The 15420-nt window shown below is 34.3% G+C and overlaps 1 protein-coding gene across 3 annotated transcripts; it reads right to left on the bottom strand.

Moving 5' to 3' along the window:
- Positions 1 to 1145: 1145 nt before the first annotated feature.
- LOC110929991 lies at positions 1146 to 11968 on the bottom strand. Of its 3 annotated transcripts, none has more exons than XM_022173189.2 (8): positions 11416 to 11926; positions 10132 to 10307; positions 9811 to 9922; positions 9035 to 9205; positions 8129 to 8271; positions 7895 to 8006; positions 7640 to 7726; positions 1146 to 1328 (listed from the first exon to the last, which is right to left on the bottom strand). In XM_022173189.2, the coding sequence occupies exons 1-8, from the start codon at positions 11761 to 11763 to the stop codon at positions 1317 to 1319; spliced, it is 1161 nt and encodes a 386-aa protein (XP_022028881.1). In that variant the 5' UTR covers positions 11764 to 11926; the 3' UTR covers positions 1146 to 1316. The 3 variants fall into 3 exon arrangements, with proteins under 3 accessions (XP_022028881.1, XP_022028883.1, XP_022028882.1); XM_022173191.2 differs by lacking the exon at positions 1146 to 1328 and adding an exon at positions 7227 to 7576 and having other exon boundaries at positions 7658 to 7726; positions 11416 to 11968; XM_022173190.2 differs by lacking the exon at positions 1146 to 1328 and adding an exon at positions 7227 to 7576 and having other exon boundaries at positions 11416 to 11922.
- Between the last annotated feature and the right edge of the window lie 3452 nt (positions 11969 to 15420).

Raw genomic sequence — 15420 nt, forward strand, 5'->3', positions numbered from 1 at the left:
ATCGGTTTTGAGTGCATTGAGTGTAAAAGAGTTGAAAGAAAGTTGGAAAACCATCTTTCAATCCTTTTTACTGTGAATATGTTTGGATCTATGAAAGATCTTTGTTGGTTTATGTGGATATCGGTTATATCTAAGTTGTTCTCGGTGGATTGGGGCCAAAACATGAAGTTCTTCAAGAACACCATGATGACATCATCCTAGAACACCTCAAATCTAGTGATTTCACGGTTAAATGTTAAGATTCAAAAGATAGAAAGGTGTAGAATCAAGTGTGGATCAAAGATGTACAAGATTTAGGGTGAGATCTTACTGGAATTGTGAGGAATCGAAGAAAAAGTAGGGTTGGAGTGCTGGTCGGACAGTGAGTGCCAAAAGTAGTAAGTTTGATGGTGACAGGGGGTATTTATAGGGTTCCCAAAGTTGAAAGGGTTGGTCGATCGGGTGGCAGTCTGGTCGACTGAATGTTCGATCAGACGGCAGTTCGATCGAACGGCTGGTCACCTGGTCGATTGGCTAGTTGGTTTGAGTGTTCGGTGCGACGAGTTTTGCGGTTTCGAATGCGATAGAGTTTCCTATTCAAATTACTTTTAATCCCAACTACTATATCAACATACAATCATCCTTAATTAACTTGCGTTTAGCGTTTGCGATTCGATTGCGATTGAGTTTCGATTGCGTTTCGGTTAATCATCACAACATACATAAATAAGCATGCACAAGTAACACATAAAAAGCACACACACGTATAACAATAGCTAAAATGCGCAATTCGAGTTGCGAGTGCGATTGCGAATACGCGATAAGCGACCAAATATGCGATAAATAGCGATAAATATCGGTTAAACCTCGATTATTAATAAAGTACTCCACATAATACAACTAACGTTAAACATAAATTAGGATATCTACGAGTCAAAGAAGTCAAAACAGGAATTGAGCAAGGAGTGACAGATCCGCAATTAGCAATCTTGTCTCTCTTTGACTTCATTATTGACTTTGACTTTGACTTTCGAAACACGGGGTGTTACATAAGACCTCTAATCTGAATTGGTCAAACATTTGCCTCTGAACGGTTAAGCATTATACAGGCTCTTAATGGTTCAGACCCCTTAGTGGTTCAGCACTTAATGGTTCAGACCTCTTACTAGTTCAACACTTAAACATTCAGATGTTGCCAAACAGCCCCTAAAATAAAGATTGTTTTGGAAAGGAAAGTAGAACAAGTTGCAAATAGCGTAACAACATGAAACAAATACATAAGTTTAAAAGTCTAAGTGTGTTTCTAAACCATCCTAAGCATGTTTCTTCATTCATCATCAACTAGTTTCCTGCAACATGTATTAAAATAAAGATCAACAAAAGTTGGCGAGTATACAAGTTTAAATACATAGTATAATTGTGACTAAAAATCGTCTCATATCCAACATGGTAATTTGCATACATTGTTCATTATCATACTAACATGTGCTAATCATAAATCAAACCAAGGTGTCCCGCAATCGTGTATACCATTGTCGCCGAAACGACAAGGTTGTAAAAGAGTTTACTTAACAATACCACAAGAATACGGGCGGTGCGTTAATCCTGTAGCGCTATAATTGTTAAAGGAGGCTTGCAAAGTTAATGAACGTATAGAACACAAGAATGAGTACAGCATGTAATAACAAGAATATAACAAGTATCATGTTTTTTGACAGATAGAGTATGTATGTAAACATGTTTAATCGTGAGCATGTGAATTTGTAATATAGTGTACATGTTGCACCCAAAGTGTGTAAAACGGTAAAGGAGATCGAGTATACTCACGGTTTGCTAAGCTTCCCGTTTAACCGCGAGTTGACGTGTTGTTGAGAGTAGAGCACCAAAGTTACTCTACGTCGGGGAAACGAAGGTGTAAGAGTATTCGGAGTTCGTAGGGAGTTTGGATTCAAAATTAAGTATAAAAAGTATATGTACACGAAAATATATCTTGTCTAAATACTCGTTTGGACACTAAGTTTTATTTGTTTTCATAGGTCCTAACTTGTCCATTAGAATCACAAACGAGGAGTTTAGAACAAAGATAATATAGCCTAAGTTCATGACATCTAAACCATAATCCAGTTAGTATCAAGAATTCGGTTAAATATATTATATAGGATATATATCTAGTCCATCATGTAATCTCATATAAATCATGTAAGTCAAGCATGGAGGTAAGATTAACCTCATTGTATGTTTCACCAAAGCACAAAGTCATCAACTGGCTGGTCATGAATAAAATAAAATACAACTAACTAGTTCATCAAGTAGCCAAGTAAGATCAACCCGGGTGTTCCATGCCCATCATGGCAAATGTTGGAGGTGCGGTGGGGTTATGTTACTTTGATTCTTTGAAGCTACTTGGTGTTACTCCAAGTCCTAAACAACCAAGAAAGCAAACCAGGTGCGTGCATCCCGAGCATGGAAAGTGTTCGGGGACGTGTCGTAGCCTTGTCTCTTTAGTGAAAGTTGTTTTGTCACTTAGGGTTAAAAGTGTGAACAAGTGTCGTCAACGAATCCTCCTCCCCGTTTTGATAAATCACTTTCACCATCCTTGATTGAACCCTCCATGTGAACATGTCATGCAACAATGCCAATTTTTACTGTCATGTATGTGTTCAAACATGTTGCATTGTATAACTCTTCTAGGAACCCAACACTCTGCTTGGTCATGATGTTTTCAAGCGTGTAGTCTTCCTGCTCCCGTTGTCACATACAACTGTCACCATGTCAGTGTCTTCATCAAAACGCTATGATCGGATGACTCGGTACACATTTGCATTTGCATTGTTTGATCCAAATTTTTTGGTTAATCTTCCTATAATCGTCTGTGTTTTCTAACAAAGGTTATCAAGAAGAACGCCAAGTGCTAGGATCCCCCTCTGTACTTCTTCTTTCAAGTTCATTACGGCTTTGATTGTTTTCACAAACACTCTTCTTCTGTTGTCAAAAAGGATTAGGAATCTATTGATTCTAAGGTTGAATCTCCATGAAACAATGTTTGCCATTTTTCTTCTTTCAGAGTTTTTTTTTTTTTTTTTTTTTTTTTTGTTTTGAAATTTGGCGTTTTGGTTAAAGATGACATTTTTTAGTAGGATCAATGGAACTGATGATGGCAGTTTAGGAGGAAATTGTTTATAATAAACGTTAGTAATAAAGTTTTAGTTACTGTTTGTTCACCTCTATCTGTTAAATCTGCAACGCGTTTCATCATTAAGTTTGGCGTTTTTGTATGAATGACGTTTTAGATAAATATGACTAGGGCTGTAATCGGACCGAATGAACGCAAACAAGTCCATGTCCATGTTCGTTCGTTAAGAAAATTAACGTGTTTGTGAATTGTTCATGCACGCAGACCGAACATAAGTTTATGTTCGTGTTCGTTCGTTAAGGAAATTCAGTTGTTTGCGAACAGTTCGTGAACACTGGTCTCGAATAAAAACAAACACAGATGAATAAAGCGAAAGTAAACGAACATTTAACTTGAAGATAAAAAATAAAAACATTGTTAACCTTAAACATTAGACATGAGTAATTAAATACAACCATTAAATGATAAATCAAACACACAAGAAGTTTACTACAATCAACAAACGATGAATCAAGTTTAACTAACTTAGACATAATTTTAGCTAACTTAAAAAAACAAGGTTTCAATATGTTTAGATAATAGGTTTATTATCTGTTATTTTTTAATATAATCAAACAAACAGAATGAATGTAAACGAACGAATATGAACGAACGTAACCAAACATATTACTGAACGTTCACGAACGCAGTCGAACGAATGAGACCTTTGTTCCTGTTCGTTCGCTAAGCTAATCGAGCGAAACTTTTTGTTCGTCTTCGTTCGTTAAGCTAATTGAACGAACATAAACGAACTTCCCACCGAACGGTTCACGAACAGTTCGTTGAACGTTCGGTTCCTTTACAGCTCTAAATATGACGTTTCATCTGGAAGGGACTGATGTGTATGGCTTGTAGGTTAAGGCGGGAATTTTGAATGGTGTTTTGCTCATTAGTTTGGCGTTTTGTATTAGAGCAATAAAAAGACCCTTTTACCCTTAATGAAGCGCGCCCAAGTAAGAACGTTGATGTTATTTACGAAAACGCCACCGTGCCATTCTAATCTACAGATTGTTTTGATCCAACGGATGAGGGGCGTTCTCGTCATTTTTACACTTTTAGGCGTTTTCCCTAAATCCTGCCCCATATTTAAGTGGCGACGGTCATACAGATTTGTTGTTGTTAGATGTCACTCCTTCAGTCCTTTGTCACTCGGTGTGGACACGATTGGAAACTTAATGAACATTGTGATTCCGCGAAACACTCCCATACAGACAAAGGAGGCGCAAGTTTATTCTACAACCAAAGATAACCAAACTTTTATAAATATCAAGGTGAAAGAGCAAGATCTACAGATAACCATTAGTTGGGGAAGTTTAGAGTTTCTAGAATACCGTGCGCTCCTAAAGGAGTCACGGCTGAGATATTATCGACCGGTGACAAAGAAACTGGTGATAACCAACGCAAATGGAAGAGATTGAAAAGATTGTAAAAGATGGTGAAAGGTATGAACTTGAGGAATGAGTATACAAGTACAGAGTGGATGCATTGGAGGAATTGATGTACATCATGAGGTATAGGATCAATAATGACGATATCAAGAAGATAATGCGGCGCTCCAGCTTGAAGAAATTGAAGTGTGCCATAGCTTACACCGCTCGGTGGCTCCAGGACAACCAAGGGGCAACTGGTGATGAACTACGATTCATGAAGGTTAACCTGGAGCTTCTTTGGATGTCACTAGCCTAGCCTTTTCGTTGTAATTCGTTAGACTTTGGGACTTTTATTAAATTGAAATGCCTTTGTATTGGATAACACATTCACTTCTCATGTGCGATGAATTGTAGGCACAGTCGATGTTAAGGAATTGGATTTTCAGTTTGGATGCGTTAGCCGTTAGGCTTGTTCCACTCGTACCATTAGGTTATCATCGTACCCTTCACGTTCATGTACATTCTTGTCTTCTTCACTGTAACCAGTGACCATCATGACACTATATGCCTAGGCAGAGTTCTGCAGAGACCCCTAAAATCATTAGATTGTATATGTAAGGACTAGAGTAGATATCATCATTACCAAAGGGAACGAATCTACACCTAAACCCCTTTCAGTTAAATAAATTGGTTGGGCTCGGCTCCTTTAAATAAATTGGGGCCTTTTTGGTAAAAAAAAAAAAAAGAAAAAAAAAGAAAGAGTTAATTGCCAAAATCGTACCTGAGGTTTGGGCAGGTTTGCCATTTTCGTCCAAAATGACACTTTTGTACCAAATTGCCCCCAACGTTTGTAACTTTTTGCCATTTTCATTCAAACCGCTAACTTCGTTTATTTTTTATGTTAAGTTGAGGATATTTGGATGAAACTGGCAAATATAAAACCACATGGACGATTTTAGCAATTTACTCAAATTCTTAAAATTTCTTTTATTTAATTAATTTTGTTACATATATAATAAAATAAAAAAAGAATATACATGCAATTTTTGTATGAAAAAAATAATAGCTTTGTCACATAATTTTATAAATTTTCATCCAACCACTAAGTTAATTTTTCTATTAAGGTGAAAGATGTTTATAAACTAAGACAGAAATTAATTTCTAATTTTTTATATAGATCAGTTTTATAAAAATAAAATCTACTTAAACCTCTAAATTTTATAAAACTAAAATGATGGTAACCTTATTGAAAAAGGTCAAATAAAAAATCTTATTATATGTACCAAGTTTGTAATTCATCTTCTACTCTTTTAAATTCGCTCCTAAGGAAAAACAGAAGCCAGTGCCCCCACCTCTTTCAAACAACGTATCGTTACTAAACCTTAAAATTACCCACCAAATTGTAATTATAATGCTATGAACCAAAAGTTTACTCAAGCCACTCAGAATAAGTATTAGTTAGTTACCCTCATAATCTTACTTAAATAAATATTTTATTTCTACCAACATATTTCCTAGGTGCTCAACACATTTAAAAAATATGTAACACTTTATAATTTTTTTCTATCTCTACAACTGATAAATACTAAAAGTTGCAATCGATTGTTATGTGTTGCACACCAATGACGTTTTCTCTTTATAAAACTGATTTATATAAAGAAGCTGTAAATTAATTTCTGTCTCAATTTATAAAATCTAAAACATCCTTCACCTTAACAGAAAAAATAAACTGAGTTAGTGATTTGGATGAAAATTTATAAAAATTACGTGACAAAACTATTAATTTTTTTTTCTAAAAACTCTATGTATATTCTTTTTTATTATATATGTAACAAAAATAATTAAATAAAAGAAATTAAAAAGGGTTTGAGTAAAAAATTGCCAAAATCGTCCATGTGGTTTTATATTTGCCAGTTTCATCCAAATATCCTCAACTTAACAAAAAAAATAAACTATGTTAGTAGTTTGGATGAAAATGGCAAAAAGTTATAAACCTTGGAGGCAATTTGGAACAAAAGTGTCATTTTGGACGAAAATGGCAAACCTGCCCAAACCTCAGGGACAATTTTGGCAATTAACTCAAAAAAAATTTGTTTTTGATTCAATGATTACTATATATGTTAGTACTTTTGTAGCATAATCATTGACCACAATCCCCACCGCTAACAATCTCAAAACCCAAATTATCTACATCATATAACTTTTCTTTTAAGAATTTAGGGCCCTAGATAAGTGGGGGCCCAAAGCCTTAGCTTTATTTCACTCCCTCTTAAACCACTAATAGTTGTATGTCAGGTATAATTGAACGATAAAATACCCACAATCAACAATCTCAACAAATTACCTCTTAACCACAACACTATATAGGCACGACGAATGTTGTGCACATAAGGCTATAGGGTGTGGTCATGACCCTCCATGTTAGTGCTATGTAACTCACCTCTAATCCATCATCCAAAACCACTATCCTAAGGGTGTGGTCATGACCTAAACCATTAGCCTCTTATTTATTATCCTTGTCTAAAGAAAAAGGAAATGATTTGTTGAAAAATGGAAAGGAGGATCATGGTTGCCATGGTTTAATCCATGCAAACCATGGCGGATCAATCAAGGGGGTGATGTAGCCTTCCATTCATGTTCCTAGGTGGCAAATCATGTCCCAACCATGATCCCCACACCCTATAGCCTAACAAGCAATCAAGAACTTTACATATAACCCAAGTGGCCATTCCATAGATGAGCCTAGCTTTTAAAGCAAGCTTCAATATGGCAATCAGATTTCACAATAAATGCAAATACATCTACAGACATAAATATTGTAACTTTCATCACGTACGCCCAGGATATCATACGAGATGAAAGTTTAGATAAGTGATTGGTAAGTTCTCGTTGAAATATGCCCGTGTAACAAAAGAGAAAACAACTACACTTCTTACCACCCCGTGTAGCAGAACTTCATATGATGATAACAAAATTAGGCAGCTTTCCCAAGATATCATACAATATGAAAGTGCAGTTGTTAGAGCACACTCCCTGTATTTTTATAAACTTATACCTGCAAAAATCACATTTATAAAATTAATGGCATAACATTGAATGATGGTGTATTATGAAATACCTGGATCTGAGGGTTTACATTATTAGCAGCAGGATATCTAGTCTCCATAGTCAGCATCTTCAAGGATATCTTCCGTAAATAATCAGACTGCAAACAACATAACATACATGATTTTAGCCTTTTAGGTCCCACAATGAAACGTGATAGCACTTTCTTGTGTTATTTCAAATCATCTGTACATAAACACTTGCAAAATCTTCATTCCACAAAAGAAAAAACTACAAAACCATTAATAATATAGAGAACACAACAAACCTGGCTTGTGCACAAAGTATACATCCTCTGTTCAAACTTCATAGCCATTTTCATAAGTTCCTGTAGTCCCTCGGGTCCATCAAATGGAACATGCCTCTTCAAGGTCTCCATTCTACACAAGGTCAATGTATGTCAGTCAAACATAATGGAAAAGGTTGGCAAAAATATCAGGAGGATAACCAATTTTTAGAGCACAAAAAATAAGAAATTTAAAAGAAGAATATAAGTACTTACATCTTGTTCACGATCCTTTGTCGTGAATCTGCTTGCACTGTAGCCCTCCAATCACCAGGTTCCAAGGTGGGCTCACCAAAAGCACCGCTTGCACCCTGAGTAGGCCTCAAATCTAGTAGATACAGATCCTTCATAGTTTTTATCTGTCATCAGAAGAAAAAAAGATCACGGTTATAGAGCCAGTAAATGGAAAAAGATTAGTGTTACCATTCACAGTTCATCAAAAACACTAGTAAAGTACATGATTCCCCTTTAAATGCTTATCATTTTTAGTCATAATGTTAATGCTACTCAAACTAATAGTACAACTAGTAAAATTACCCGCGCGTTGCGGCAGGAGTTTGGTCGACATCGGTTCGGTTCATTATGGTATCGATACGATACCGGCACCCGGTATAACAGCCGAAAGAGAGAAACATAAAAATAAAGTTGAAAGAAAATTTTATTGAAGTTTAGGGGTTGTTTGTTTAGAGGTTGTTTGATAACTTTATTAATGTTTAGGGTGTAAGAAGTAAGAACTAACCTGAGTAAACTACAAGGGGTGAAAGTGAAAGATCACTAAATGACAAAAAAAAGAATCCGATATAACAACCGAAAGAGAAAACACAAAAACAAAGTGGAAATAAAAGTTTATTGTAATTTAGGGGCTGTTTGATAACTTTATTAAAATTTAGGGTGTAAAAAGTAAGCTGAGTAAACTACAGGGGTGAAAATGAAAATTCATTAAATGACAATGGGCACTATTCATCGACCTACACCTTTTAATATATAATTAATAATTAATTAATTAATTAATAATTATTTTAATTTATTAATACTAATGGTGATGATTTTGTTCAACTCAATGGCCATTTATGACGTCAGGTGCTTTCACGGTTTCTAAGAATGTAAGATAACATACAGCACCTTTTGATACACTTCCTCTTGCCAATCTCCGCCATTTGCTGTCGTATTAAATGGTACCGAGGAGTTTACACTTATAGCAGCCGAGTTTGAGTACATGGAGTCTGACAGGTAGTTTTGTAATCTAGTCTCCATAGTCAGCATATTCAAACATATCTTCCGTGAATATTCAGACTGAAAACCAAATAAATTACATGATTTTAGGTCCAGAAACACCTTACAGTGTACACCAAACATAAAATCACTTCTGTGTCATACTGTCATAAAGATTTGCAAACGCTTCAGTCCACAAAAGCAAAACAGGCAATAACCAAAAACTACTTGAATTATAGAGTAAAATGCCATTTTCGTCCCTGAGGTTTGGCCAGTTTTGCGGCTTTCGTTCAAAAGTTTGTTTTTCCGCATCTGGATCCAAAAGGTTTGAAATCTTGCCATTTTCATCCGGCTCGTTAACTCCATCCATTTTTCTCCGTTAAATCAGAGATATTTCTGTCTTTTATTCTAATTTAAAGGCCAATTCGGTCTTTAACTTATGTACATATACCGAATACCCCTAAAAAGACCGAACTGCCCTTTAAGTTAACAAAAAAGACAGAAATATCCCTAACTTAACAGAGAAAAATGGATGGAGTTAACAAGCCGGATGAAAATGCCAAGATTTCAAACCTTTTGGATCCAGATGCGGAAAAACAAACCTTTGGACGAAAGTCCCAAAACTGGCCAAACCTCAGGGACGAAAATGACACTTTACTCTAAATTATATAAAGAACACAACAAACCTGACTTGTGGCAGCAGTGAAAATCTCCGCTTCAACCCTCTGAGCTATTTTCTTAAGTTCATGTAGTCTATCATATCTAGTGAAAGGAAGATTTTCCTTCAAGCTATCCATTCTACTCAAGGTCAACGCATGTCAGTCAAAATAAGCAAATATTTTGCACAAATATTAGATGGAAAACATCATTTCAGAAAAGAAAAGTGTATCGAACCAGTCACACCAAGCAACTGACACAGTGACACTGACACTCGAGCAGATCAGCATAACTAGAATTTTAGAACACAAATAAACCAAGAAATTCAAAAGAAAAATATAAGTTCATACATCTTGTTGACGACCCTTTCCCGTTCCAATGGAGCCCTCCAGTCACCAACGGCGCCACTTACACTATTAGCAGCAGAGTTTGACTGCATGGGGTCAGACATGGGATCTTCTGATCTACTCTCCATAGTCCGCATCTTCAAGGATATCTTCCAAAAATAATCCCGAAAATAATCAGACTGCAAACCAAATAAAATACATAAGTTTAGGTCAAGAGGAAGTGTATCAAAAAGATACAAATTCATACATTATAATTTTTAATTAAATTCCATAGTTTAACTGTTGTAAAATAGATAACCAACTTGTTCAACTATTAATAATAAACGGCAAAATTTCCAAAATTTCAATAAATATATATAAATTACAAGTTTTGTCCTTTATGTTTATACCAAACTGCAGGCGCTGTCCTTTAAAACAAAAGTTGACGAATTTTGTACTTTATGTTTCAAAATCATGCACGGTTTGTCCTTTGAGCCTAACTCAGTCAGATTTTTATGTTAAGTATGGTCATGAGGGCATACTTGTCATTTCACCTACAAGGACCATTGTGTAAAACAATTTATATTAGGACTATTGTGTAAAATTTAAAAGAGAAGATGTATAAAATGAAAAGTCTGCATATTCACTCTCTCTCTCTAAACTAAACTCCCTCTCTCTCACTCTTCTGAGAAAGCTATACTGTCTCATCACATCCATTCTCCGCCTGTTAGACTGGAAGGTATGGTGTGGGGAGGATGGGCCGCCACGTCACCGCCACATAAGCGGGTGTGAGGATGGGCCTAAAGGGGATGGACCTAAGGGCTGGGGGATGAACCCCTTTATAGGTGTGTGTGAGGGGATGAGGCCCAGCTTGGGCGGCTGTGGGCGGACGATGGGGACGAGGCTGGGGCGGCGACGGAGCAAGGGGGTGGAAGGTTTGGGGCGGCGGCAAGGGGACGAGCCCCATACCTTCCAGTCTTAAGAAAATACAACAGCCCAAAAAGTATATATATTATCAAGCCGCTATTGCAATGTACATATGGCGTTGCTAAAATTATATTATAATGCCTTTAAAACATCAACTAGCAAGCACAGCATATTGACAGTAAAACTAAAATTCCCCTCTTACAAACATAACCCCCCCCCCCCCCCACACACACACACACACACCAAATCTCCCAATTTATCCCTAATTTTTCAAGATAGAAAGACAATACAAGCACTAAAACACACATAATCATCATCGATCATTTCTATTTCATAACAAAAAGCAATGCGTAAAATCTAAGATTCCTCACAGAGCCAAACCTTCTCTAACTGAAGTTTCTTCCTCCGTTCGAGTTCATATTCATGTCTTCTTAAATTCGCCTTGAACTTTTCACCTCCATCAGGCAACATAACACCTATCGTCTGCAAAGTTCTCTTGATCCTTTCAATACACACCGCAATTTCACGGTCCGATTTCAACATAAGTTCCAAATCCTCCGTTTTATTCTCCTGCGCGTCTACTCCACCACCGTCACTATCGGAATTCTTCTCCGATGTGGCCTCATGTTCCGCCGTACGATCGTCATCGCCGGAAGCGGTAGGTTTAAGCTCCTCGTAGGGTTTCTTTCGCTTGATTCCGTTGCAAGTGGTTTCTGCTTCGATGTCCATACATAAAATGTAAGTGAAATTGATGGTGATTGTGGCCGGTAAAGTGATCGGAGATGAGGGATTGAGTGAGGGAGACGACGGCGACCGGAGTAATGGAGTTCAGGGTGTGATGCCGTGAAGAGAAAGGGAGGTGTTTGGAAATCACGATTTAAGTGTGTCGCAATTTGGGTGAACTTTAATTTTTATTTTTATAAAATATGTGGGTGTGTTATAAATGTATTTTATGATTGTTATAAATATATTTTATGATATGACTATCCACAGGCCTAACTCCCATTGGTATTTAAGTTGTGTTGAATGATTGCCCTATAAATAGTGGCTTTTGTATTTCATACATACACACGAATAAGAATGAGTTCTCCTATTCTCTTTCTCTCTTACTTTCTATAATACTTTTTCTTTATGTTTATAGTTACACGTTGGTTGCTAGTATGTCGTTGTTTCACAACACGTTATCAGCCCGAAACTCTAAACACGGAATTCTGGTAATTCACATCCAGGTCGTCATCAAAAATCAAAGTTCTCAAAAGATTATTAGTCGGCGTGACTATCCTACAAGTAAGTTTTATTTTGATTCATGAGATTTATTAATTATTAATCTTGTATTACTTATCCATATTAAATCTTTGGATGATTAATTTATATTTTCAATTTCAAGCATCCAAAAGCCATCATACATATTACCACAAAAATATTGAAAAGAAATTTTTGAATATCATAAAACAAATCTTTTGGATCAATATTGAAGATTTCAATCATTGAGATGTTATTTAATTAATTTGAACAAATCAAAACGATGCTAACAAAAAACAATGGTTTCTATAAAATTTTTGGTTGATATATTTAGTATTCTAATCAGAAAGAATATGATACAACCTTATAAAAAAAGGTAGATGTTGATCCAATATTAAAAAAAATTAAAAAAAAAGATTCGTATAATGTGGACTAGATTTTTTATGTAAATTTCAGTAATTAATTATTAAGGTGTCAGTAATTAGTAATTTTTGCATGATCTCCAAATTTTAAATAAACATACTTGGGTTGTCTTCTATCCCAATAAATATGAGTATTATTAACATTGATCTCCTCACATGATCGCTATCGATAAACTAAAATGTTTACAATCTAGTGATGCTCATCTGCATATTCCTTGAGCCACCATGATCATACATTTATCCTTCTTTATTAACCCTGTTAAGTTGTAAATAAAATTGTTGAATTAGTTTGATTTAAGGATGTTAAAGATTAACCCTGTTAAGTTATAAGTAAAACTGTTGAATTATTTTGATTTGAGGAAGTTAATTTGCAATCTAGAGAATATTATATGTGTTTTTAGAACTCATGAAAAATAATTAAATTCAATATCACAAAGTATGGAACTCAATATTTATGGACTAAATAGTGCAATTGTATTAGGTATATCTGCTTGTATTGGTGGTAAGATATAAATGATGTATATACTATATTTCATTTTGTATAGTTTATAATTTAAATGGATTTAGTGATGTTATAGGATTAAATATTTGGTTATACGTTTATTTATGCATAAACCAATTGTATTCTTAAGAAATTAAAGAACGTTTTAAATGATATTAATGTTGGTTAATGCTTAAAATTAAAATCATTAAATATCATTTTTCCCATCATGTTGGTTAATGCTTAGAAATTAAAGTCAATGAATATCATTTAATTCATTCTTTATTAATTTTAATTATATTGTTAATTATGTTATGAATACATCATTAACACATCCTTAACTCCTATGTTATGAATACATCATTAAGAGCGACTATGTTATGAATACATCATTAAGAAGTGATAGTGACTCTCCATTATAACGTTTGATGGAGATGAATTTGTAGTATACAATAGTTGACAGGTTATTATACTATGAAAAAGTCTGTTTAGTATTTAATATGTTCATGTACATGCACTTCTGATGTGTAAAACTTGTATTTAACATATAAATTTTAATGTGATTGTTCATAACAATTTAACTAGAAATACAATATGATAAGTATATGTTTATAGTGTTCTATTTGATATATAAGAATAAGAAATTTAGTGCTTTATATGGCATTACATGAGATGTTATCATATAATTTTTAATCCGTTTGATGACAAGTTATAGCTATATTTTAGTAGTAAAAAAAAATCATATATTGATTTACTCATCTTTCTTTATAAATGTTATCTTACTATTAATCAAGATGTATGATTTTATTGTGGCTTTCATCATATATCAACTTTGTCCTTTATAGAACACCACTAATTTGAAAGCTAACGCATACGATGTCGATAAATTAGAGCATAACCTATAATAATAGGCTTATCACTATTGCAATTTATTGCGTCTTTTATATGCTTTAATTTATGTAGATGATATGTTAAATAAAAAAAATTATATATTTCTTACAAGTGATGAAAAAATATTATTTCATAAGGTTGTGTCATAAGTTATTTCTTATAGAGACATAATATAAAGTGATGCATTGTATAATCATCACCTTTACATATTACCATAAACCTTTTTAATAGTGTTCTTGATATATTTTAATATTCAATCATGACAGTAAGGCAAATTAATTATATATATTTTCTTATATTGTACTTGATGAGAAGACATCTTATATCAATTATATATTGTACAATTTGACTTTGTACATTAATATGCCATTGTTTATGTACATAAACAATCTTCAATGAAGCATCTAAATTAAAGTTGTGTATATGATCACATGTTATAAACATGATTGAATAGTGATCAAGATTTATTTATAATATGACATTCGAAGTTTCAAACTCACTAAAGCTTATTGTAAATTTTTTGATGCTTGTAAGATTTTGGACTGATAAATCTTAATGATTCGGTCATATAATTGATGTTATGTGGTGAAAAGATTAGTTATACATGTGGAATAAAACAATTTCCACTTGTCAAACCTCAAATGCGCTCTTGATATATAAGGTTTGAAACAGTCATTATGAAAGTTGTCTAACCCTATTCCATTCCTTGAAGAGAATGTAGTGAAAAATATATATCATAATCCATTGAGCAAAACAATTTCCATCGTTAAATAACATTAATTGTTAAAGAATATATATAAAGTTTGAAACAACAAGCATGAAAGTTATGTGGTTCTAATCCATTCCCTAATATGAATGTGATGATGATCAATTCAAAGGTAATGATCATAAACATAACTAAGAAAATTGTAATGATGCCACCATGAATGTTGTATGGGAGTATAGCAAATATGGCCAGAAGACTATATTAGAAGTTACTAGAAATGATACTAATTTTCCACAATATTCCATTAAATCAAATATGGTGAGTAACCAGAAGTTACTATAATATTTATACGTTCACCACATGGCATGACCAAATAGGTCATCAAGATAGCATCATGATATGCTAAACAATCAAACATGCTAATCGGCACCTTAGCACCTCTAAGTAATCTAAAAAATTGCTCCCGAAATGCCTTATCGTATGTCTAGTTAGTTTTTTTTTTTTTGTGGCAAATAAATTTTTATGCCCTTCCAAACAATAAACTCCTACAAACAATCCCTCTTATATGGGACCATTGAAATGTACAGTTGTGTGGATTGTGTCATTCATACATGGTTACATGTGAGTTTTTAGCTACCCGTATG

Source organism: Helianthus annuus, chromosome 3, assembly GCF_002127325.2.
Source record: "Helianthus annuus cultivar XRQ/B chromosome 3, HanXRQr2.0-SUNRISE, whole genome shotgun sequence".
NCBI classification, from domain to species: Eukaryota; Viridiplantae; Streptophyta; class Magnoliopsida; order Asterales; family Asteraceae; genus Helianthus; species Helianthus annuus.

Coding starts and splice junctions, on each gene's coding strand:
- LOC110929991 (XM_022173189.2), bottom strand. CDS start 11,763: ATGGACATCGAAGCAGAAACCACTTGCAACGGAATCAAGCGAAAGAAA. Junction 9,923..10,131: donor GAAAGGGTCGTCAACAAGAT/GTATGAACTTAT, acceptor GACCTTGAGTAG/AATGGATAGCTTGAAGGAAA. Junction 8,007..8,128: donor CAAAGGATCGTGAACAAGAT/GTAAGTACTTAT, acceptor GACCTTGTGTAG/AATGGAGACCTTGAAGAGGC.